General features: G+C 44.1%; 2 protein-coding genes across 2 annotated transcripts in view; one reads left to right on the top strand and one right to left on the bottom strand.

Annotated features, from left to right (window-relative positions):
• Positions 1 to 1,897: 1,897 nt before the first annotated feature.
• LOC109400069 (transmembrane protein 245) lies at positions 1,898 to 18,123 on the bottom strand (the record flags this gene model as incomplete). The annotated part of the gene is given in 7 exon segments (XM_062846286.1): positions 1,898 to 2,344; positions 2,916 to 2,952; positions 16,667 to 16,714; positions 16,859 to 17,020; positions 17,156 to 17,556; positions 17,619 to 17,797; positions 17,872 to 18,123. Coding segments are annotated over 7 exon segments (1,271 nt in total), but the record flags the coding sequence as incomplete, so codon positions are not given.
• Positions 18,124 to 19,976: 1,853 nt separating this feature from the next.
• Positions 19,977 to 27,267, top strand: part of LOC109621606 (uncharacterized) — an 8,507-nt gene continuing 1,216 nt past the window's right edge. Inside the window, exon 1 of the mRNA XM_020075678.3 lies at positions 19,977 to 20,291. Within this exon, the coding sequence (XP_019931237.3) occupies positions 19,977 to 20,291 (315 nt within the window). The remainder of the gene's footprint in view (positions 20,292 to 27,267) is intronic.

Genomic DNA, 27,267 nt, shown 5'->3' with positions numbered 1-27,267 from the left:
AATGAACCACGAGCTGCATCAGCTGCTGAGAGAACCAACCATCGTCCATACCGCGAAAATCGGGAGGCTACGATGGGCGAATCACGTCATCAGGATGTCGGATAGCAGGCTGCTATTAGCAGCCCGACTAAAATGGTTCTCGAGAGTCATCCGACCGGTACAAGAAGACGTGGAGCGCAGCGAGCTAGGTGGGTCGACCAAGTGGAGGAGGATCTGCGGACCCTAAGCAGAGTGCGGAACTGGAGACAAACAGCCATGGACCGAGTGGAATGGAGACGGCTACTATGTACACAGCAAAGGCCACCCCGGCCTTAGCCTGATCGTACCGTACCAAATATGGAAGATTGTATAAGCTGAACGCGAAAGTGAACTTGGAATTCAAGCGTGAAGCCGTGGCATGGCACATGTTGCGAACAGTGCAGTTTTCGATCTGTGGCATAGACGTTACGGACTCTCGCAGGAGCGAACTTGAAGAAGCTGTGGCGGAATGAAATGGTCCAAATAAATTCTAAGCTTCCTGAATCAGTGGAAACTAGCATTTGTAAAAAATGTATGGAAGGCAAACAGTCTCGGAAACCGTTTGGAGAGTCAACTGGAAGACGATCAAGCCGTCCATTGAAGCTGATACACACGGATGTTGGAGGACCTTACACGCCTGCGACGTGGTATCGGAAACGTTTCTTTGTCATGTTTATAGATGACTACGACTACACCCACTTTACCGTAGTCTATCTGATGGAATCAAAAGATGAAGTGTATGATTTTTTCAAACAATACATAGCGAAGGCGACATCATGCTTTGGACGGATGATTGCACGGATTCGTTGTGATAATGGAGGAGAAAACTCAAGCAAAATGTTCAAGAGCCTGTGTCGAGCAGAAGGAATCACCATCGAAGCAACAGTCCAGAATTAAATGGCGTTGCCGAACGCATGAATAGGACTCTGTTGGACAAGGCCCGTTCGATGCTGTTCGATGATCTGTGATGCTGGTCTTTCAAAAAGCCTGTGCTTTGAAGTTTGAGTAACCTTAGTCCGACTCGTGCTTTGGAAGTGAAGACACCGTACGAGATGTGGTACTCGAGAAAGCCGAACACAGACAATCTCCGAGTGTTTGGATCAATTGTCTACACGCAAGTACCAAAACAGCGACGAGGGAAGGGAACATCATGGTTGGATATGCCACAAGCGGATACATAATCTCGTGACGTTATATTTGATGAAAGAAAGAAGAAGAAGCCAACAGTATTTCCTGCTGTTGACGTGGATGAGTTTAGCGATTACCTGGATAGCAAGGAGCGAATCGTAATCGAGCCGGAGAATTATCTGGAAGAGGCGCAACCTGAAAACGTGAATGCTGAACATTATGAAGCGGGAGATGAACCTGTTCCAAGACCAGCTGATACAAGTGAAATTCTTGACGTTGAGGAAGATCCAAGTAGGAAACGAGGTTGTCCAGCTGATGAAACATTCAGTGAGCATCCAGTGCAGAAGCGAGCGAAAGAAGTGCCGACCCGGTTCAACGAATGTCATATGACGCACAATGCAGAATCAACGTTGGCGTACGCTCTCAGTGCTAAAGCATTTGTAGACGAGATCCCCAATAACATTGATGAGCTGAAGAAAAGAAGCAACTGGAGATTATAACCTCTCTTTCGACCTCGTTGGTGTGAATATTGGGCCGGTCTCAACGAGGAACACTCAAGAGATTTTTTAGAGATTTTAAACATGTCATAAAATTTGATCCTATTTAGGCTTTATAATGGCTTTCTCATATCAATTTGAATAATAATGTTATTTGGGCTATGTTCGAAGCGCCTGCAAGGGCACGTCCTAGGCGAAACAATTTCACATTCTTGAATAAAAACAATAAAAAACATTAGTAAAACAATATTAACTATTGAGAGCTTTCTATTATTTAATCAGTGAATTTTCCTAAAACTACAGCATATCACATTTATTAATAATAATTAAGTATAAACAAATATATTGAACTCGGCAAATGCGAGTTTCATAAAACACTAAGCAATAATCCATAGTCAACGTTACACTTTGGCCCGTATCAAAGCTTCCACACCACTCCAGAATAGGTCCAAGCTTCCTTCTAAACTCTTTAGGCACCTGTCCTCAGTAATAGTGAGCAACTGCAAAAATCAAATAATAAAACTATCTTCCGGTCCGCGTAGACTTTCTACGTAGGACGGGGTGCTGCTCCCGGAGTAGTCGCTGCCGTCGTCGTTGTCGTCGCCGTCATCGGTTGTGGTCCCATCGGCTGATAGCCCATCATCAGCGCTGATCCGGACGCGTCCGCCATTTCCGGGTAACCGCTGAAGCGATAGTTGGTCCTTTTGTTGGGTGTGTACGCGTGTGTGTGCACAAATACATTCAAACAAAGTCATATACAAACACGACATGAATGATGACGAGGCATAACGGAAAATCCATTATTTGAGCAGTGATAGTGAAACGAAGACAAAATGGAAATAATTGGTAGATTATATACCTTGGACATGAACTACTGAATCAATTTGAACATTTACACAATTCCGATTGAAGGTGAATTAATGTGAAGCAAAATGGTTGTTAAAAATAAAAGGACACACGGATCAATGGAGCTTGCCGTCGGTATGGTTCAAAGCTAACGGTGAGGTGAGATAGTTTGCATCCTTTGTCCTTTGGGTTAGATAATTGGCAGGTGTTTTTCTGAATGATGATTGATGAAAAAGATGTGAGAGTTTTAGAAATGATTCCAAACCAATTGGATTAAATTAAACTAAAACGAATCTAATCTAATTTATTACCTAATACACTACCGTTCCGATCGCATCAGAGAGTAATTTCAAATATCTAAAGGAATGTAAATGCGGGGGAATTTCGACAAAGGGGAAGTTCAAAAACCACACCACCGTTACTTACTTCCCCGTGGACAAATGCTTGCCACTCTTTAGATAAACTTTATTCAAAAGTTGAGTTTTGTAGTTGATGGAGAACAATAACAAACGAAAAGAAAACAAAACCTGGTTGAAAAGTTATGAACCTAACTAGGATATTGACATAGATATAGGCATATATTTTATTTAGTGACACAATTTCACAAAAAACTAAAGTAAAAACAATGTTTAAACAAAATATAAACGATGCAAAATTATTATCTAAGCCAATAATACAGTTTCTACGATGAATATTATCAAACATAAACAAATCAAACAAATGGACGCGTAACCGAACCTATAACAAAAGAATAGACAAATCTATTATTAAATGTTTCACACTGAATCTAAGTTTGTGTTTTGAGTCCATTGAAGTTTATTTTATGTTCATCAATATGTTTGCCTTGATATGAATCTCAGCATCTAAACAGTGAAGACTTTTGTCGAAGACCAGTTAATCAAGAAGACTAGCAGCACTACTGAAAATCGGGGGTCACTGTTAGCAGCGCCACCACGGATGAAAGTGAAATTACTCATGATAGTCTGAGTAAATCTTCATACTCGCACCAATACACTCATATACTTTTATACAAACCCTAATAATAATGTATTACATATACACTACTGATAGGGTTGTATCATATTTTTCTATGGGGCACGTTCGGTGTAGTACTAGATTTGTAGTAATGAGCTGAATTTTAGTATGGTGAGAAGGTCAATTCTCCGTTTCTGCAATGAAATGGTACAAAAAGCGTGGGTATTATGATTCCTTGCCTAATTTGATGCTGTTTGAGCAAAACTTTGAATAACTATGTTGTTTATGTTGCAAGAAATGGAGAAAACAACAACACTATTGCCCAAAGTTTTGCTCAAACAGCATCAAATTAGGCAAGGAATAATAATACCCACGCTTTTTGCACCATTTCATTGCAAAAACGGAGAATTGACCATCTCACCATACTAAAATTCAGCTCATTACTACAAATCTAGTACTTCGCCGATCTGTCCTATTAGGGAAGGTACCACCTTAGTTCAACAGGCGGCGGTGCCTTTGTTGACGCTTGCCCCTATAGTAGTTCTATGTATTTTTGATAAAGTAAATATTGTATTTTTTACGAATAATCAGACTTTGGCGACGAAATTGAACTCGCTCAAATATGGCACTAACCTAACATTTATGACACATTTTCGCCTTCTTTCCCCGATTCAGGCGAAACCAGCTGGTTTTGTTGTGAAAACATAAACAGCTGGTAGCCGAGAACAATAAGGATGAACGTAAACATCGGTGAACCAGCTGATTTTGTTGTGTAAACATGACCAGCTGGTGGACCGAGAACAAAAGACCTTAATGGTAAACATTGAGACGGCCGGCGAAAACTGTCATATTATCGGGCGAGTTGCAAAAACCCTGCGACTGAGATTGGCAGCGAAATCGAAAGCGAAATATGAGTACGACGAAATTTATCGCATCAAAGTCTAAGTCGAAAAAAAAATCGCAATAAATAGTCTTCGCTTTTGTTCTGGGCAGAAGTGAACAAAACAATCTAAATTGGAATTTGAAAAGAGCTTGTTATCAGTAAAAATAGCAAACATGTAACACATGCCTGTTCTGTCTTTGTTGGCTTCCGTTTTTTTAGCGAATGTCCAAATGTGGTGAATTTCAAGTGGTGCCAGTTTAATTGGGTCGAATTCAAGTTATGCATTTAATCAAATGGACCAACTTTACTCTAAAACCTGAAATTGACATTTTTTCAAGCTAACTGCGACAAGTAATCAGTCAAAATTACATCTTTGTAGAATGTTCCGTTTGTCAGATACAGTCCCGATTCGTTCGTTGGCGGCTCGTTAGATGGGCTGTCTCGATAGTTGAATGTTCACTGGTTGGGTCAAAACCCAACTAAAAAGCACTGTCAATGTCAAAATCGATGTCAAAACGAGTTTGACGTCTGACCGCCGTCGCATCGCAGCTCCTATGTACAGAACGTTTGTGCAAGTATGTAAGTGTTCCGTGACGTATTTCTCGTCACTTGCTTGTGTCTAGAGCATTTTGATCAGTTGTCAGTTGCCCCAACTAACGAACACGATTCGCTAATCGGGGCGCAGTCGTGACCAGGCTTGTAAACATTCGACACTTTTCACTACCTGCGTTTCGTTGCCGCGGTCGGGTGTCAGCTTGCTTTGTTTCATTCGAGCGCGACCGCTACCTTTTACACACAACACGAGCGGCAGAACGAAGATCAATAAATAAAAAGTGGATCAAATCATCGTCGTCTGACACGATGACATTTGTCTAATTCCAGCTTTTTGCAAGATTTCAGCCAATTTTGATTGAGATTGGTATAATATTAGTTTATTCGTGTGTGATAAATCGATTACGACACATATATTTATCCAAAACAGCTCTCTTTATGGGAAAGACAGGAATAACAAAAACCGAACCATCTCCCGAAGACGCAATCGTGGTCAAGCGCATTCATTCGACATTTTTGTTCCGTACAGTAGTTTGATCGCTTGTGTTGCGAATGTTGGAGACAAAGGCAGCCGAATATCGACGAAAAGGTGTCAAAGACTGTGATCGCTAACAAGACTGGTCGTGACCCAACGAGCGAATCCTCACTGTATATGTTTGGGAAGCTTTAGAACCCATTTGCTTCGATTTGCATACCGTTTGCAACGTGTGCAAGATGCTGTATTTTCGAGTGTTCGTTACTGTAGAGAAGGTGAATGAAAAGCGCAAAAACACGGTAATAAATATAAATTTAGTTTTTATCAGCGTCGTTGATAATTGGTAGGGAATCGCGCCACTTGGGCGGTGGCTTCTATATTCGTCTGTTTTCCACTACAGTGAGGATTCGCTCGTTGGGTCACGACTGCGCCCCGATTAGCGAATCGTGTTCGTTAGTTGGGGCAACTGACAACTGATCAAAATGCTCTAGACACAAGCAAGTGACGAGAAATACGTCACGGAACACTTACATACTTGCACAAACGTTCTGTACATAGGAGCTGCGATGCGACGGCGGTCAGACGTCAAACTCGTTTTGACATCGATTTTGACATTGACAGTGCTTTTTAGTTGGGTTTTGACCCAACCAGTGAACATTCAACTATCGAGACAGCCCATCTAACGAGCCGCCAACGAACGAATCGGGACTGTATAACTCAGTCAAATGTGAACACATTGACACAACTTTTGGAATGTGGTGAGATAGGTATAGTATCTACCCGTGTACAACATTCCAAGACAAATGGTTCAAAATTGACTGAGTTATAGTGGAAAATAGACGAATATAGAAGCCACCGCCCAAGTGGCGCGATACCCTATTTAGGCTTGTTGGTGTTTAAAGGAGTCTGAGTCTACAGTAACCGTGATAAATCGGGCCACCAGAGAAGATAAACATGAACAGTCTGATTTTCCGATTCCGACGGATAGCATCTGATTGGATCAGAAAAATTTCGTCTCGAAAGAGGGAGATGCCTTAGCGGTGGATGAAAATCCTACCGGAGCAGGCAATTATGTCTCGTCTCAGAAGAAGGAGACGCCAAAGCAGCGGATCAAAATATGACTGGGTAGGTAATAAGAATTTGCGCAACTTTCGGATAAGTTATTGATAATTTAATACGAATTAGTTCAAAAAGAATCGCTCGATGAGTTGATGAGTGTTGACCGATTCCTGGTAGAAACCTTCTATGATGAAAGAACGCCATTGGAATGATCATATCTTCAAGAAGGAGGTGTATCGAGCTCCTTGAGAATAAAGGTGCCATTAGACTGTTTGTCATTATGACACATATTTGTCATTGAAGCCCGACAATCAGGGCAGCAGGGACGAAAGTCCTGGGGCCTGACGCACCCCCCCGCTTACGAGTCAGCCGCGTAGTCGCCGGCTAAGAATAGGACTACTAACCCCAATTCAAGGTGTCAAGCGACCCGTGCTGAGGAATGAGTGATCGAGGGGGTGAAAAAGATGCTCGATCTTTAACGGAGCCTGTGGGGTACCTGGGCACCCCCCACAGTAAGCTGTCCCTTACCGCGTTAATGCAGGGCTCTGGCGTGGTGGACATTCTTTCCCGTGCTACTCGTGGGATTTAATCATGAAGTCAAATAAAAATCAGAATCTAGGTGGAAATAGTGGTGGGATCAACCCCTTCGCAAGAAGCGGGCTGATGAGATCTCCGACAAGGAGAAGTGAGGAGATAGGCGCTGGGAGTTGCGTACGCAGCTCAAGCGTGGGTGCTCCAGTCCACTTCCCGGCAAGCCAGCCGGTGGAGGTTATGGACGGAGCGTGGTTGTTGAGGGCCGTCAACCGAGGATCCAAAGGACGGTCCGCAATAGAGGTGGCTGAGCAGCAGCTTGGCAAAATCATCGACTTTGCGTCCACTAAGTCGAACATAAGCAAGGACCTGAAAATGGCCTTGCTTCGACTTAGGGCGTCGATCGACGATGCCAAGCAGGAGCACGCGGCACCCGCGTTGCTGACTGCTGCAGCAGTGGAGCCTGCAAATGAGAAAGTGCCGAAGTTTACCCAAACGGAGGCCTTCTCCTTTGCAGGAAGTCCGAATAAGGCGGAAGCGACTGCTCGCGACAAACGGGGCAAGCAATCGCAGAAGCGGGCGAGGCAACCGTCAGGCGAGGAGCTGTCTGGCGGTGCCCGCAAGGCCAGGCGAATCATTACCCCGAAAGTCGGTAATAATGCCGGAAGGTCGGACCCCAGCCAGGGTTCCCGGAAAGCTGGGAAGGGTTGGCCTGAAAAGGCTGGCCCGTCCCGGAACGATGGGAACAAGGGGTTGCGACCGCTAGTGGGCCCTCAACAGCCACAGAGTGGGGCGATCCAAGGGGAGGACCCCCCTTGGACGAAGGTAGAGCGGAAGAGGAAGAAGAAGGCGAATCCGCAGGTAGTAGCGCAGGACGCCAAGCCAAGGCGTAGGAGGGCAGGTGCCAAGCGCGAGAAAGGCGACGCTATCGTCATCAAGACGGAACAGTCCAAGTACTCGGACGTCTTGAAGATGATGCGAAGCGACGCCAAGCTTGAGGGTCTTGGAGCCGACGTACGCAGTATTAGACGTACTCGTACGGGCGAGATGATCCTGGAGCTGAAGCGCCAGAAGGAGCACAAGGGCGCCGCCTATAAGAGGCTGGCAGAAGAGGTCCTTGGTGAGGGTGTGCAGGTGAGGGCTCTGACACATGAGGCGACTCTGAAGGTCAAGGACATCGATGAGATCACTGAAGTGGAAGAGCTCGTCACGGCACTGCGGCAACAGTGCGATGTGCAGGTGGCCGCCGCAGCCGTTAAGCTACGGAAAGGGCCAGCAGGGACACAGATAGCTTTGGTTCAGCTACCTGTGGCGGACGTCAAAAAGTCCGTTAAAGTAGGGAGCATAAAGGTGGGTTGGTGTGTATGTCACCTGACATTCCACGAGCCACCAGAGGTTTGCTTCAGGTGTCTGGAACCAGGACACAAGTCGTGGGACTGCAAAGGCCCCGACAGGCGCAAACTGTGCAGGCGATGCGGCGCTGAAGGTCATAAGGCCCAAAGCTGCACGAATCCGCCCATCTGCATGATCTGTACCGGGAAATCCTCGAACAACAGACATCCGATGGGTGGTCCAAGGTGCCCGGCCTTCAAGAAAGCCGCAGTGAACAACAAATCACAGTGCAGGTAACGCAGCTGAACCTGAACCACTGTGATGCGGCTCAGCAACTGCTTTGTCAGGCAGTTTCTGAGTGGGAGACGGATATCGCCATCATATCGGACCCATACCGAGTACCCGCCGGCAACGGCAACTGGGTCGCGGATGGGACCAGAAAAATGGCGGCGATATGGACGACGGGTAAATACCCCGTTCAGGAGTTGGTGTCTACTACCTATGAGGGCTTCGTGGTCGCCAAAGTAAACGGGGTCTTCTTCTGTAGCTGTTATGCGCCTCCGCGGTGGCCGATCGAGCAGTTCACGCAAATGCTGGACCGCTTAACGACCGTGCTAACAGGGCGAAGGCCGGTGGTAATAGCGGGCGACTTTAATGCCTGGGCCGTGGAATGGAGAAGCCGTTTCACGAACCAGCGGGGTCAGATCCTGCTAGAAACACTGGCCATCTTAGATGTCGACTTGGCTAATGTCGGTACCAAGAGTACCTTTAGTCGAAACGGAGCGGAGTCAATTATTGACGTGACCTTTTGTAGTCCTGGCCTAACAAGTAGTTCGAACTGGAGAGTAGATGATGGCTACACTCACAGCGACCACCTGGCGGTTCGCTACAGTATCGACAACAATAACAGCAGACAGCAGATAGAAGAAGAGGCGGCTAGGCCAAGGCCAAGCCCTCGCAGGTGGAAGACATCATACTTCGACGAAGGGGTATTTAGGGAGGCGCTCCGCCGTGAGCGAAACTTAATCGGTTTAGACGGCGACGAGCTGGTAGCGGTGCTCTCACGTGCGTGTGATGCGACCATGCCTAGGCGAGTCCACCCTAGAAATGGGAGGCCACCGGCTTACTGGTGGACCGACGCGATTGCGGACCTGCGCCGCACCTGCCTACGGGCTAGGCGGCGGATGCAGCGAGCACGATCAGAGGAAGAGCGAAACGAACGGCGGGTGGTGTTCGCCGCTGCAAAAGCCGCGCTTAAGACCGAGATAAGAGCAAGCAAAAAGGCCTGCTTTGAGGGTCTCTGTCAGAGTGCCAATACGAACCCGTGGGGTGACACCTACAGGATCGTTATGGCCAAGACGAGAGGTGTGATGGCTCCTACAGAGCAATCTCCAGAGATGTTGGAGGGGATCATTGGAGGACTTTTTCCGCGTCATGATCCTAGTCCTTGGCCTCCTTTCGTAGGACAGCCGGGGACTGGGGCTGGCGATGAGGAGAGGGTCACCGATGTGGAACTTGCGGGGATAGCTAAGTCCCTTAGCGTAGGTAAGGCCCCAGGTCCGGACGGAGTTCCGAACCTGGCCTTAAAAGTAGCTATTGCAGAGGCTCCCGAGATGTTCAGGTCTGCTATGCAGAAATGCCTGGACGAGGGAGTTTTCCCAGAAGCTTGGAAGAGGCAGAGCCTGGTACTATTGCCAAAGGCGGGGAAACCACCCGGAGACCCGTCGGCATATAGACCAATATGCTTGATTGACACGGCGGGGAAGGTGCTCGAAAAGATCACCCTCAATAGAATGTTGCGGTTCACCGAGGGCGAAAATGGTCTTTCGAGTAACCAGTACGGCTTCCGGAAGGTGAGGTCCACCGTAGACGCTATCTTGTCGGTTACAAAAACCGCCGAGAAAGCACTCGAGCCTAAGAGGAGGGGAATTCGTTTTTGCGCGGTAGTGACTCTGGATGTAAGGAATGCGTTTAATAGCGCCAGCTGGTCTGCTATTGCCGATGCGCTCTTGCGTCTGGGGATACCGGAGTACCTGTACAAGATTCTCGGAAGTTACTTTCAGAATCGTGTACTAGTCTACGACACGGAGGTGGGTCGGAAGTGCTTTCACATAACCTCAGGAGTCCCGCAAGGTTCCATCCTGGGTCCGGTGTTATGGAATGTCATGTACGACGAGGTGTTGAGGTTAGAGTATCCAGTGGGAGTGGTGATTGTCGGATTTGCCGACGACATTACGCTCGAAGTCTACGGTGAAACGATCGAGGAGGTAAAGTTGACTACCAACCACTCGATCAAGGTTGTGGAGGCGTGGATGCGGTCCAGAAAACTGGAGCTGGCTCACCACAAGACAGAGGTGACGGTTGTTAACAACCTGAAGTCGGAGCAGCAGACGGAGATCAGTGTAGGAGACTGTACTATCCTGTCAAAGCGCTCCGTCAAACACTTGGGCGTGATGATCGACGATAAGCTTACCTTCGGTAGCCACGTCGATTATGCCTGTAAAAGAGCCTCCACAGCTATTGCGGCACTGTCCCGGATGATGTCTAATAGCTCTGCGGTGTACGCCAGTAAGCGCAAGCTTCTGGCTAGTGTTGCTACATCCATACTTAGGTATGGCGGCCCGGCGTGGGGCACCGCGCTAAGAACTAAATGCTACCGACGGAAGCTGGAAAGTACTTACAGGCTTACGTGCCTGAGGGTTGCGAGCGCGTACCGTACCGTGTCACACGACGCTCTCTGCGTCATTACTGGTATGGTGCCTATCAGCATTCTTATCAGTGAGGACATGGAGTGCTTCGAAATGCGCGGCACAAGAGGCATACGCAGGACTGTCAGGATGGCCTCTATGGTCAAATGGCAGCGCGCGTGGGACAGTTCCACCAAAGGAAGGTGGACCTATAGGTTGATACCGAGGGTAGATAGTTGGATTAATAGGCGCCATGGGGAAGTCACATTCCACCTGACACAGGTCCTTACAGGTCATGGTTGCTTCCGACAGTATCTACACCGTTTCGGGCATGCGGATTCTCCCGCAATACCTTCTTGGTGGTTCCGGAGAGACGTAGGGTTTGGCGACCATAGGAATGGTTTAGTGGGTACGAGGAGAGAGTAGTCCTGGATTTTACTTTTGTTGTAGAAGACGGCCTGTCAGACCTACACTACCCTAACCTTCTGTTAGGGTGTCTGTTGAGCAGATTATCCCCCTATGGTTTAGAAAAAAAAAAAAAAAAAAAGCCCGACAATCGTCCAAGGTTGCTATGATTCACGTTGTGTTGGTCATTTGTTGAGCTTGTTTGGACAAATATTTGCCGTGTCTAATGGGACCTTTAGTAAAAGGCGGATTACCGACAAGGAATAATGAAAGAACCTTTGGTTTGGTAAAAAACTGAGTAGGCTTTGCTCATCGAAAGGGGTTATTATCAGAACAGTTCTGATAATAACGCCTTCCGATGGGCAAGGCCTACTCACTCAAGGCCTACAGTTAAATACTGTCAACTGAACAAATTCCCCATACACTAAATTTTGTTTAACGGAGCATAGTTCATTTCATTTATTTAGTTAACATCAAGTTCATGATAATACTGAATCAACAATTTGCCGCCATAATACTCGATTTGCAGCTGCAGCTCTCCAACGTCGGTCACGCCCAACACTCGCCAGATCACGCTCCACCTGGTCCGCCCATCGTGCTCTCTGCGCTCCACGCCTTCTTGTACCAACCGGATGGTTAGCGAACACCAACTTTGCAGGGACAACGGCATTCTTGCAACATGCCCTGCCCACCGTATCCTTCCGGCTTTGGCCACTTTCTGGATACTGGGTTCGCCGTAAAGTGCAGCGAGCTCGTGGTTCATCCTTCTCCGCCACACACCGTTCTCCTGCACGCCGCCGAAGATCGTCCTTAGCACCCGTCGCTCGAAAACTCCCGAGTGCTTGCAGGTCCTCCTCGAGCATCGTCCATGTCTCGTACATGGTACATTTGGTGCGGGGTGAATCTTTTTTGACTACAGTTTCTTCTGGAGCCCATAGTTGGCACGACTTCCACTGATGATGTGCCTTCGTATTTCATGGCTCACGTTATTGTCAGCCGTTAGCAAGGAACCGAGGTAGACGAATTCTTCTACCACCTCGAAAGTATCCCCGTCTATCGTAACATTGCTGCCAAGGCTTGTCCTGTCTCGCTCAGTCCCACCTACCAGCATGTACCTTGTCTTAGCCGCATTCACCACCAGTCCGACCTTTGCTGCTTCACGTTTCAGGCGGTTGTACTGTTCTGCCACCGTTCCAAATGTTCTAGCAATAATATCCATGTCATCTGCAAAACAGATAAATTGGCCGGACTTCGTGAAGATCGTACCCTGGCTGTTGAGCCCGGCTCGTCGCATAATACCTTCCAGGGCGATGTTGAATAGTAGGCAGGAAAGTCCATTACCTTGTCGTAGTCCCCGTCGGGAGTCGAATGAACTGGATAGTTCACCCGAAATCCTTACGCTGTTCTGCACACCATCCATCGTTGCTCTTATCAGTCTGGTAAGCTTCCCGGGAAAGCTGTTCTCGTCTATGATTTTCCATAGCTCTGTGCGGTCGATACTGTCGTTCGCTTTGAAGTCGATTAACAGGTGGTGCGTTGGGACCTGATATTCACGGCATTTCTAGAGGATTTGCCGTACGATGAAGATCTGGTCCGTTGTCGACCGGCCGTCGATGAAACCAGCTTGGTAACTTCCCACGAACTCATTTACTTTAGGTGAAAGACGACGACATTTTCGTTCGTCCTCTGCTGCACCAACATAGTCATTTCCTCCGCTGCCTTGGTCCTCCGTGCCTACATTCTCTTCGTCATTCAGGTGCTCGTCGAAGTGCTGCTTCCACCTTTCGATCACCTCACGTTTATCCGTCAGGAGGCTCCCGTCCTTATCCCTGCAGATTTCGGCTTGCGGCACGTAGCCTTTGCGGGATGCGTTGAGCTTCTGGTAGAACTTACGTGTTTCTTGTGAACGGCACAGCAGTTCCATTTCCTCGCACTCCGCTTCTTCCAGGCGGCGCTTTTTCTCCCGGAAGAGACGGGTCTGCTGCTTCCGCTTCTGTCTGTATCGCTCCACATTTTGTCGGGTTCCATGCTGCAGCATTACTGCCCGCGCTGCATCCTTCTCCTCCAGAACCGCTCTGCACTCCTCGTCGAACCAATCGTTTCGTCGACTTCGTTCTACGTACCCGATAATGCTCTCGGCTGCGTTGTTGATGGCTGCTTTGACTGTACTCCAGCAGTCCTCTAGAGGGGCCACATCGAGCACCCCAAGCAACACACATGTTATAATAGAGTTACGACAGCGCAAGATTTGGTTGTATAGAAGTTTATTTGACGTAATTTTAACATTGTGTTTGAATAACGTAAAATAAACTTCTATACAACCAAAACTTGCGCTGCCGTAACTTTTATATAACATGTGTGTTGCTTGGGACACCCTCGTCCGGCAACGCTGCCTCGAGATTCTGCGCGTATGCGGTGGCGACATCCGGTTGCTTCAGTCGCTCTAGATCTTACCGGGGCGGCCACCGGTACTGTACATTGTTATTAACGGAGAGTTTTGGGCGCAATTTAACCATCACCAGGTAGTGATCAGAGTCGATATTAGCGCCACGATAGGTCCTGACGTCGATAATGTCGGAGAAGTGCCGTCCATCAATCAGAACGTGGTCGATTTGCGATTCCGTTTTTTGTGGTGATCTTCATGTGTAACGATACGGGAGGCTGTGCTGGAAAAAAGTGCTTCGAAAGGACATGTTCTTAGAGGCGGCGAAATCAATGAGGCGTAGGCCATTTTCGTTCGTCAGCTGGTGGGCGCTGAACTTTCCAATCGTCGGTCTGAATTCCTCCTCCTGGCCTACCTGAGCGTTTAGATCCCCTATGATGATCTTGACGTCGTGGTTTGGGCAGCGGTCGTACTCGCGTTCGAGCTGCGCGTAAAATGCGTCTTTGTCATCATCAGTGCTTCCGGAGTGAGAGGGCTGTGCACGTTTATTATGCTAATGTTGAAGAATCGGCCCTTGATCCTCAACCTGCACATTCTTTCGTCGATCGGCCACCAACCGATCACGCGCCTTTGCATGTCGCCCATCACTATAAAAGCTGTTCCCAGCTCACGTGTGTTGCCGCAACTCTGGTAGGTGGTATGATTACCTCTAAACGTTCGCACCATAGATCCTGTCCAACACACCTCCTGCAGCGCTACGATTCCGAACCCGCGGTCCTTCAGTATATCGGCGAGTATGCGGGTGCTCCCGATGAAGTTGAGAGATCTGCAGTTCCACATACCGAGCTTCCAATCGCAAGTCCCTTTTCGTCGCTGTGGTCGTCGCCATTGGTATCGGTTCGCATTCTTCTCTTGTTGATTTTCCGGTACTAGTCTTTTTTACGGCTGGCTCGCAGGGCCTGATACCAACCCACTAACCCAGGGAGCGGGGTTACCTTCCCGGAAGCTACGGGTTCTGCATTGGCATTTCCTCCAACTACAGTGCTAAATAGCTAGGCTCAAGCGCCAATCTTCGCCGGGGGTGATGTTTTTAATGGGCGCCCAGGAGATAATATTTTACCTGAGCTTCCACCCCCAACGGAGCATAGTTAACACTCTACATTGCGGATTTTACCCCGTAATAGATTCCCACGCGGAAAATTTTGTCCCACCAAAATTTTCTCCCATCGCTATTCCCATACACTCAGCGAAGTAAACTACCGAAATTCATCAAAATACCTTATGAAATTTAGCCATAACTGTAAAGTATGGATGCCTTATGAAAATTGAATATGCTTATTATGACCAGAAAAAGCAGAAAAATCGTAAAATGATGCAGACTGGAATCGACCCATGAACGTCGAGATCACTGAGCTCGTGCCCAACCCACGCTGCTATCAACGCTTGAGAATATCAACTTGCTAAATGTGTATAAAAGCCAAACAGTGAGTCGATTCTGCGTCATAAATCGACCTTATGAAATTCCATCTAGTCGTTATGAATTGTTTAAAGGCCATTTCATAAGTTAGACCTTATGATAATCTTTGGTACATTTGCCTGAGTGAAGACTGGGTTTTGCCACCGCTAACGAAAACAACATTGAACGCACACTTTTGGTTGGTGCAATAAATGCATGGTTCGTTCAGCTGCTAACTGCCATGCAAACTGACTTGTGAGTATTTATTTTTTCTCTTCGAAGATTTGCTCGAAAGTCTATCAACGAATAAAAATGTCCACCAAATGATGGAAGTGTAAAAATTTCTTGAAAGTTGTTCTAGGTATTCTGTCTGTTTATCTGTGATCATACTTTGGATGGAAGACAGCGAGGATTCGTTATGATAAAAGGGGAGCATTAGGGCATGTGTCGAGCGTAAGGAATCACCATCGAAGTAACAGTTCCCTATACTCCGGAATTAAATGGCGGACTACTAGCCACATACTATCACAAAATATTAAATGCCCTGATAAAAAAGATCATAGAGATACAACAGAATGGATTGTTACAACACGCTGAATTGAATGGTACTTACCATTAATTCAATTGTTTAAAACGATAGAGTAACAACAGATCTTATGGTTTTCCACCATAGCATGTATTGTAAATGTCACTTTTACAATAGAAAATGGGGGTTGTTATGTATCTTTACCATAAAAAAATCCAAATTTTCTGGAAAAAAATCAAGTCAACTACCATTCAACTTAGGGTGTTTTTATTATTGAAATCTCTAGTGCCATTGATTTTATTGTACACGTATTGTAGTTCCAATACACCATTTTCAGCAGGAAAATACGTACACAATATAATTTGTTGTTGAATAGTCAAATTTATCATTATTCAATGGTAGTTTATGGTGATTTTATTGGAAATTTTTATCAGGGGATCACTGATTATACCTATACATGTACCTGTAGTTCTGAAGGTCAATACCCAAGTAACAATAATAGCTGAATAACAGATTATTCAGCCAAAATTTTTAAAATCAATATTAAGAGCGGTTTATTTAGTCTTTGTAAAACAAAAATGTTTGTTGGGTAGTTAGTTCCTGGATGGCTTATAAAAGTTGCATACGGCGACAGACATATGCATGAACCACTACATACATATAACAAATAATCCAAGAGAGTTCAAAAAATTATCTAATCTTTTGTTAAACAAGGTTCTCGCGTAAAAGTTCATGATTGATGAAGTCTACAATTATTGGAAGATCGTGCAGGCGACAATTCTCAATACCTAATTCTACACCCAACGTCCAATTCATGCACTACGGCCTCAAGTCATTGCGAGACAGAGATAGAGAGCCAATCTGCAAACTAATCTAAGTTCCATCCAAAGGTCAAAAAGTACAAAACACTTACGTCGTTGCAGGTGAGTAAAGCTCGTTGTTTGTGTCTAAGCTGGATTTCCTGCGGCGAATGAAATGAAATGGGTTATGGTAATGGAGACGAACGTAGAGACATTTACTACAAATATTATAACGACACAGTTGATGTACCGCTCCTTCGTAAGTAAAGCGTTGATTAATGGTTTCGGAATTTTCAAAACCTTACCTCGTTTGAGGAGTAACCGGCGAATCTCGGATAGCACTCATGGTAACTTCAAACAGCACAACCATCAGGCACAGCAAAAGAGGCCCCAAGAGGGCTCCCTCTAGCCCGAACAGGTACATTCCACCGGCAATCGACAGGCCGGTCAGGTACGGGTGACCACCACTGGAAGTTAATACAAGAGATCCAAACAAGTACAGTCGAAGAAAAGATAACGTTATAAGACGTTGACATGGGCCGAAAGGTCTTTGAATTCAGTGAAAATTTTACATTTACTGAAAGATAATTTCAACCACTTACCCTTTAATTTCCGAATGTATGATCGGATTGAAGTTGGACGGAACTATAAAGTGCACCAACACCAGCAGCGCTCCCAACCAGAAGCGGTCCTGCGAAAGCCACAGGTCCAGAAAGGCCGGTACGCTGCACCAGTAGCTCTCCAGAAAGGGTGCTGCCGCTAGAATTGACGCCAGCACAGCCGGCAAATAGACGATATGTGCCCCGACGATTGTGTGCGTAAGCCATGTGAAGAGGCCGTGAAATAGGGCCAGCTTCAGTGTCGCCACCACAACGCTAGAAATGGAATCCTCCAGCGCCTGGATGATTCGAGGACCCCACGAGTTGTTGATGGTGATTGCTGTGGGTGCGTAGCGGTCTTGACTGCTTTGAAGTAAGTAGTAGAGAGTAGTGAAGAAGATGATCTAGGGAAAATTGGAATTCTTAGGGATTTGTGGATCGACGAGGGCTAAAGGCAACTACTCACAGTGTGAAATAGGAATTTGAGTACGGCATGACCTCCGCCCAGAATGACTGAGACAAGCGTTCCAATGGCGGAAGCCAAAAGTGTGAGATTAGTACGCAGCAGGATCCACAGCGAATCAGCCACTTCCAGTAACATTCCGATGTTACTTTTGACGAATCCGATGATTCCTGCTTTGGTTACTGCAAATTGGGTTATAAAATATCCGACGTCAGAAAGAGTTGTTATCGTTCAATCTTCATTACCTAATACTCACTTGGATTAATAAAAATCTCGTCGATCGTCATCCGAATCGACTGGCTGCTGACGCGTGGTCCCACCAATCCATCACCATTGTTGCGATCCATCCAGCTCTGTATCAACCGATCCCACACGCTCAAAATTTGGCACTTGAGCTTTTTGGCCTGCGTGGGATCCGTGTCGTTGAAAATATCGTCCACATACTGTTCGATGTGGGACCTACCGTACTTGTACGCATTGTCGATGATGTTATCCATTGATTGCATATCTGCAGAAGGTAAATTTTATACCACATTGTAGATCTATTGGTAGTTAAGTATCGAAAGAATTATATTTTCAGATAAGGAGTATGAAATGCTGTATTGAGTCAGCTATACCTAGGTTGTCACAAAATTGGAAAAAGTGAATTCCGAGCGGTGGATCCCAGCGTCAAGACCAACAGCTCCCCAAGATCACCGACACAAATGAGCTCGCAGCTGAGTGCAAGATAGATGTACCAAGTGCATCAATCCGTCTGCGGAAGGGCCCGGCAGGCATGCAGATCGCCACGATCAAGCTCCCCGTAGGCCAAGGCAACTGCAGTTGGCAAGATGAGTAAACTCTGCAGGAAGTCTGTAGTGGAAAGCCACATCGCCAGGGAGTGCAACTCGGCCCCAAAATACCTGATTTTCACGATGAATAAGGACCACATGACGGGTGGGCCAAAATGTCAGAGCACGCGAACGCGAGGAGGTCAAATTAACCGACGATAATGCAGGATACACAGTCAACCTGAACCACTGTGAAGCCGCACAACAGTTGCTGTTACAGTCAGTCTCGGAATCAAGTACAGTAATCACCCTTATATCATTTTTCATTTTCATTTTCATTTTGCAGCATTTGGTGGGGCAATGAGGGCAATGAGTCAGTCCAAAGCCGATGATAAGGAGGGGTAATGGCTGAATAGTCTTTGCTGACCACATACACGCCATGGGATAGGAAAAGGGTATTTTGGTGTGGGATTAGGGTGTTGGTACAGACTTGACAATATCAATGCTATTCAGATGCAAAATAATTTTAAGGCTCAATAGTGAATCGCATACCTTCCAAAACCAAAAAAAAAACAATAATCCACAAAATGCCAAGCAAGTCATAGAAAGAAAAAACGCCGGTAATGGGACCTGAGTAACGGATAAGGCCAAGCTAGCGGCGATTTGTACAACTGGTCGTTTCCCGGTCCAGGAAATATCTGCATCATCGATCTTCATCGATGACGCCAGCCGGAAGACTTTCGTATACTTTTATCAAAACAACAAGTTCTTGAATGCTTTAAAAACTTCAAGGCGTTTGCTGAAACACAGACCGAATGGCGGATCGAGCGATTGCGTTCGGATAACGGCCTTGAGTATGTCAATCAAGATATGGAGAAGTTTCTGGGAGAATCGGGAATCCATCATGAGAGAACAGTTCCGTACAACCCGGAACAAACAGGCCACGCGGAGAGAATTAAACGTACGGTGTTGAAAAAAGCACGATGTCTGCTGTTTGGTGGTGGCCTGGAAAAGTGTTTTTGGCCAGAAGCCGTAGTCACGGTCGTGTTCCTGATCAACAAATCTCCTACTAAAGGCCTGCACGTAATCCCCGAGGAACGATTCACTGGAAGGGAACCGAACCTGTCGGAGTTACGGGTGTTCGGTTCGAAGGTGATGTGCTACATTCCAAAAGTGCAACGCAAGAAGTGGGATCCAAACCCTGAAGCAGGCGTTTTTCGTTGGATACAGCGAACAGACGAAAGGATACTGAGTCTTGGTGTTTTTGAGTAAGAAGAAGGTTCCCCTGGAAACCACCTAGGCGGGGCCCGACCATGAGCTTGTGACAATGCAGCTACGTGAACCGGACGATAAATATTGGACCATGACATGAACGAACCGACGACGCTGATGAAACAGTCCAGGTAGCAGAACCTGCCTACCGATGAAGAAACTGAAGCGGACTAGGAACCGGAGACAACATACGACAGTGCAAACGACACGATTATGACGATGACGCCTAGAATGCCTGCACTCCTTCCGCAACCAGGAAATATTTACACCAGGGAGCTCCGAATCTCCAGGCAAGTACCAATCGTGCAATTATGACAAGATGTACCCTCCGATAGTGAGATATGCCACAATCCGATATCTTCTAGCAGTGGCTGCTCTACTGGATCTGGACGTCTTCCAGATGGGTGCTTTTCTGCAAGAAGAGTTGGATGAAGAAGTCATCTACAATGGAACAGCCCGAAGGTCTTATGTATACAACCGCTCCGAAGGTTTATCGCCTGCGAAACCGCTGTATGGATTGAAACAATCCAGTGGCGTATGGAACAGGAAGCTAGATGCAGAATTGAAGGATATCGGCCTCAAGCGTTCCAGTTTTGATCCCTGTGGACGGCGAGCAGATTATCATTATTGCAGTGTATGTCAACGACTTTTTGCTGTTCTCAAATACTGAACATTGGGTCAGCTTCGTGAAGGATCGTTTGATGAAAAAGTATTAGGAATGCGAATCACACAGGAGTATAATTCGATTATGTTGCAACATGGATCATGGATCAGCAGTGATAAATTGAAGATCTGCTGCAGCGAATCCGGATGACTAACAATAATGCGAGTCCTAGTGCCTGCGATCCAGCACAGAAGCTATCAAAAGCTACCCAAGTAACAGAACTAGCCGAATAATAGTTTCTTAAGCTAAAGTTTGCTTAAAAGTGATTTGTTCCACTCTTGTATGTACAGCAAAAATGTTTGTTGGGTATGGGTCCGCAAACTGCCGAAGAGAAAGACAAGATGAAGGATGTACCGTTTCGTCAATTATTTGATGGATTTCAATTCCTGGCACAGTGTACGAGGCCCTATATTGCTTATGCAGTCAACTTTGTGAGCACTTTCAGTGGCAATCCAGGTGAACCCCACTGGACGCCAGCAAAGCGTATTTTGCGGTATCTCAAGGGAACGCTCAACACGAAGCTGGTGTATCAGAAGAAACCAGGAATTTCTTCAGGAATTCGTCTAAGAATTTCTCCAGGAATTGCTCCTGGACATCTTCCAGAAACTATGTTAGCAATTCCTCCAGGAATTTCTTCAGGAAATCCTTTAGGGATTTCTTCATAGATTCCCCAGGAATACTTTCAGGAATTTATCAGGGATTGCTCCCCTCCATAGATTCTCTCAGGAATTGCTTCAGGAATTCCTCCAGGGATTTCTTCACAAATTTTCTTAGTAATTTCTCCCCAACAAATTTCTCCCAGAACTCATCTGGAGATTTCTCCGGGAATTCCTCCAGAAATTTTTCCAGGGATTGCTCCAAGAATTTCTTCTGAAATTTCTCCATAATTTCCCCTAGGAATTCCTCAAGAGATTTCTTCTGATTTTATTCTGAGGATTCCTCCCATAATTATATAATTAATTCTCCAGAATTAATCCTCCAGAAATTTTTCTAGGATTTCTTCTAGGTTTTCTTAATGCGATCTTTTCAGATAATTCTCTAGGTATTCCTCCCATTTATACATGAATTCCTCCAGGTAGACTTTCAGAAATTCTTCATTTTGTTTTGTTTTCATTTTGTATGACTTAAGTGTTAACATAACAAAAAATGAAAACAAAACAATGTACTGGAAGATCTAATTGAAAACAGAATGAGTTCTCATTGATAACAAATTGATATCTCATTTTGTTATCAACATTTTACGACTTGATATCATACGCAGTTCTCAGGGAGTTATCATATCTATAGGGTAATAACTAAAAATTATTAACAAATTTAGTATTCATTTTGATATTTTATTGGGCATTAAATTACATAAATAAGTAAAAATTTAAATGAGATTCTATTTTAAATTCAGGAGAATATCGTGATTAAAAACTTGTTTTGCTTGATACGATATCATCAGAATATGGCCGCTATTAATGGCGTAGTATTATCGATTGTAACATTAACATTTCATAAATAGTAATTTCTAACTTGGAGCCTACACGAAGAAAAATTGTATGGAAATCGGATATGATATCTTCATAGATATGCAGCATAGCTATACCATGATTCAACTAACAGGACGCAATCAGTGAAGTACTAGATTGAATGTAGTGAGCTAGATGTTTGTATGGTGAGATGAACAAAACTTCATTTCGGCAATGGAATGGTGCAAACAGTGTGGGCTATATGATTGCTTGACTAATTTGATGCTGTTTGAGAAAAAGTTTGGATAACTGTGTTGTTGAAGTTGCAAGAAATAAATAATACAACATCACAGTTACCCAAACTTTTGCTCAAACAGGATAAAATTAGTCAAGAAATCATGTAACCTACACTGATTGCACTCCATTGCAGAATGGAGATTTGATCATCTCACCATACAAAAATCCAACTCACTACTTTCAATCTAGTACTTCACTGATTGCGTCCTGGGGCCTGTAGCATAATGACAATTTTACTAATAATATTAGTCTTGTAGCTTGTAACTTATAATTTTCTGTTGCATAAAAATACTACAAGTATAAGTTACAAGTCCAATACTACAAGTCGGTTGGACTAATATTATTAGTAGAATTCACAAGTGTATGTTGCATAAACAAACTACAAGTATAAAATATTAGCTATATGACTTGTACTTTTGATTACAAGTCTCAAAGGTATTGTAAAATAATTTACAAGTTAGATTTAAAGTTTTGCAGAAGTCATATTTAGTTTTGAGTATATCGATTTACCATTTTGATGAACTCAAAAGATATTATTTATCTAACATGTCAATTTTAATTCCAGTTTTCGACGGTTAAGTTTGGCAATATCTATTCGAAACTCATTGGAAAGATAATTGCGTTGATGTACACTTTGTATCCAAAATATAATTTCTGCTGAGACTCTCAAATTCTCCAAAGTTTCTACAAAACCCATCTTTGATTGGAGGTTCTTGGTACAGTTATGCATCATGGTCACTGCATAAGCACAGTTGCAGATGCGAAATAAATTTGAATCAATTGCTTGTATTTCGCATCATTAAGCTAATCAAGAGCTACAATATACATACACTAACTCGAATCGAGTTGCGACATATAAAAGTAGGTGAAAGCTATTATTATTATTATTACTTTATTATAGAGATTTTCAGCCCTAGGCTGGTTCATCTCTTCAGGTAAAAGCTCAATTTTTGCATCCCAGATCACTCGGATTTTAACAAGAAGCATTATGCATGTAGCTAAATCTTTATACATTGTTTTTCAACCAGGGGGCTGTAGCATAATGAAAATTTTACTAATAATATTAGTATTGTAGCTTGTAACTTATAATTTTCTGTTGCATAAAAATACTACAAGTACAAGTTACAAGTCCAATACTACAAGTCGGTTGGACTAATATTATTAGTAGAATTTACAAGTGTATGTTGCATAAACAAACTACAAGTATAAAATATTAGCTATGACTTGTACTTTTGATTACAAGTCTCAAAGGTCTTGTAAAATAATTTACAAGTTAGATTTAAAGTATTGCAGAAGTCATATTTAGTTTTGAATATATCGATTTACCATTTTGATGAACTCAAAAGATATTATTTATCTAACATGTCAACCTTAATTCCAGTTTTCGACGATTAAATTTGGCAGTATGTATTCGAAACTCATTGAAGAGAAAATTGCGTTGATGTACACTTTGTATCCAAAATATAATTTCTGCTGAGTCTCTCAAGTTCTCCACAGTTTCTACAATACCCATCTTTGATTGGAGGTTCTTGGTAAAGTTATATATTATGGTCACTGCATAAGCACAGGTAAAGTTGCAGATGCGAAATAAATTTGAATCAATTGCTTGTATTGCACATCATTAAGCTAATCAAGAGCTACAATATACAATATACATTCACTCAATTTTTGCATCCCAGATCACTTCGGATTTTAACAAGAAGCATAACACATGTTGCTAAATCTTTATACATTGTTTTTCAACCAGTACTATTAAATCTTTGGGACATTTTATTAAATATCTAGGTACTTGCAGTGCCATACTGTAGTATTCGCCTCCGCCTCCGTCTGTCCCTGACTAATCTCCTCTCTCTCTCCCTATCGCTACCTGTCAATCTCTAAATCAAGGTCGTTCATGTGAGGTAGGAACATCTGGTATCTTTGCTAGTATTGGTGTTGTGTGATTAAGTATGACGTAACGTGTGAGAAGGTTGAGACGTTTAGTGCTAATACACTACAATCCCCCCTTAACAATAAATAAAGTGTACGTCAATATGGCCGAATCTAAATACATACATCTAGGCGAAAAGCGCAATACAGCATTAGAGCAGCTCATTTATGGTCAGTTGTAACTATTCCAAGTCCCATATGATACACTACATAATTTTAAAAATACATCGAATCACTTGCAAATCTGAATAATCAGACGTATACGATCATCCAAGAAACACCTCATTCATCTAACAACAAGTCCAATCTTTAACCCCATCTTGAACTTATCCTCGTCATGTCTACAATTATACAAATCGAATTACAACCAATATTCAACGTAAACATATTGCAGTTATTAAACGTCTACTGTACTTTGATTCCCCCATAATCTCTCTTCCTTTTTTTCTTTTGATCGTTTGGAGTTGTCAGTACAAGTGTCAGTAGCGTTCTGCAGTAACTACATTCTTCAAACCATTTCAACTTTCTTCTCTTCATGAAAATGTCTCGTGCGATATACGAAATATAACAATTAACCAACAAATGGCTTGGTAATAATCACAAACACATATTGCTGCAAGACCGCAAGCCTAACGATGTCAATACCATGCCAAACCAAACCATTTGTTTATGTTACTTTGCACCTCTCCCATTTTTTTCATTTGTCGAGTTCAATTGCTTCGTGTAATAGTTTTTTCAACGGAGACATCGATAATAGTAAGTAACTATCTCTTTGCTGTCCTGTGATGGTACGTTCCAAGTCCTCACGTTTGTAGCCCTTGATACACTAATCAAACTACTTTAACATCTTGTCTGATGCAAACCACTCCCACCACACTGAGAACTGCTTCTCTACTGGTTCATCCACTTAACACCCATGTCAGGATACCACAAGCTGTTAATTCCATTAACCCTTTGAGGACGGATGGGTCGTATGTGCCCAGCCGAAAAATCGAACATCACAAACGTGTTATAGTCTAGAGAGGTTGCATCCAGAGAGGTGAAAATGCCGTCTTCAAGGGTTAAGGTAATTTAATCATCTATTGCTATTCTTGTTCTAAAGAATATTACAATTCTAATTTCCTTTTACTCGTCACAGCACTAGCCGGCAAAACACGATCAGAATTTCCCAAGTACATCCATGATTAAGACTTACACTTAAAATCACTGGCACAGTGGCAATCTCCTATTTAAAAATTCTCTGTGAATTGAAACTTTGAAAATTAGCTACCGGATTCTAAAGTTTGTCCAGTGTACTATTAGCCCGTAACTTTGTATACCACAAAAGATTATTCCAGTACTAGTTACACTGTGACCAGAATCAACGCTTCCAAAGTTATCAGATATTCAAAACCTTGTTGATTTTTCATACGGCTTCGATGTCCAGCTGTCCGGATTCCCAATGACTTCTAGTACGAATTAATAATCACTGCTGATGAGCTGTCGACCTGTATCAGGACCTCCAAATATGTGAAGACTCTAACCTTCGATAAAGTCACGGGGGTGAATCTTCGTCACGAAAAGCACTGCTCGTTTGATAGCTGAACACTAGCGAAATTGGTGGTGAAAGTCAAGCTTTAGCCTGCAGCGAGCATAGGAAGGCGGCGTAGCACGCTTTGATGATTTTTTTTATTTTCCCATGGAAATTCATTCCAATCTAGTTTTCCAAGTGACAATTTCACGACTTCCACCTCGAAACTTCACATTTGTTCGAAGATACACATCTGTTCTGTGATATAAAGTCCTACATCTGGATTTTTTTGTTTTCGAAGAGGATTTTAGTTTCTGACGCAGTCAATTGCAGATATTTTTAAAATATTCACTCAAAACCAAACGTGCCAATTCGTTATTTGATGTTTCGGCTTATTGGCTCCCAGAAGAACCCGACCAGCCTTTCTTCAACCCTATCTTCTTTGTGCACTGTCCTCCTCTCCTCTTCTTGGCGTAACGTCCTCAGTGGGACAAAGCCTGCTTCTCAGCTTAGTGTTCAATGAGCACTTCCACAGTTTTTAACTGAGAGCTTCCTCTGCCAATGACCATTTTGCATGTGTATATCGTGTGGCAGGCACGAAGATACTCTATGCCCAAGGAAGTCAAGGAAATTTCCTTTACGAAAAGATCCTGGACCGACCGGGAATCGAACCCGTCACCCTCAGCATGGTCATGCTGAATACCCGTGCGTTTACCGTCTCGGCTATATGGGCCCATGTGCACTGTCACAGTTACTAATTGAAGTGCCTGCCCTCACCTACCATTACGTGTAATTGCATATTGTATTGTAAGCCACAATGAAGCCGAAAGCCTTTTTCGACCGGAACGAGAGTCGAACCTGCAATCTCCAGAATGACAAAGTGATTGAGTTGAAACAGTAATTCGCTGTCAGTGAAGCAATAAGCATGCGAGCATCAGTGACAAAAAGGTCCAAACGTAGGCGAAGATAACAAAGTAGTCGACGCAAAATTTATGACTGAGAAGCCGAAACCCACTTGACATACGATTCTCAACTATCAATATCATCAACTCATTCTGGTCATCTTCCACCATTTCTCTCACTATACTAAGAGCTCTATATTAGAAAATTTATTAGCTAACCTTCCCCATTAAGCTGATTTATATTCCGTTCAGCAATGCAGCCGATATCGCCTCATCTCTTTATCACCCACTCCATGTTGCAAAGCCACAATACATCTTGTGCAAATCATCAAGTTAGGACCACGTCAACCTAACACTTACTAATGATTCAACATTTGCACTATCGTTCATTGCCTCTATCATTTTTCCAAATCAATCTTGTATTTCTAGGTTTCCTGATTTTCGTGAGTATCAAACAATTATAAGGTTACAACTCCTTACTGATTGATGAATCCTTACTTTGATTCATTTTCTCGATGACACCACGGTTCTAATGTGACCGAACTAGCTCCACAGTTCAGTGTATCATGAACTCTGTCGCTATTATTTACAGAGATCTCTCTTTGCCTATCACATTTGTTTTTTTTTTCATCCTGTAATGTGCCACTTTATTGTGTGGTGAAAACACTCTATGTTCAAGAATGTCAAATAAAATTCCATGAAGAAAAGTTACTTAAACATTCTGTAGCCAAGGTACTCTCAATCTAGCTAAACGCTCGTGCGTTTACCCCTTCGACTATATGGATCCTCCAGTATCCTCACGATTCTCTTAATTGGAGAATTATTCCGTATCTCTGCCACCCAATGGTGTACTTTGT

Source organism: Aedes albopictus, chromosome 1, assembly GCF_035046485.1.
Source record: "Aedes albopictus strain Foshan chromosome 1, AalbF5, whole genome shotgun sequence".
NCBI lineage: Eukaryota > Metazoa > Arthropoda > Insecta > Diptera > Culicidae > Aedes > Aedes albopictus.
Note: the sequence above shows the minus strand (reverse complement) of the source record. Positions and strands in the feature narration are given on the sequence as shown.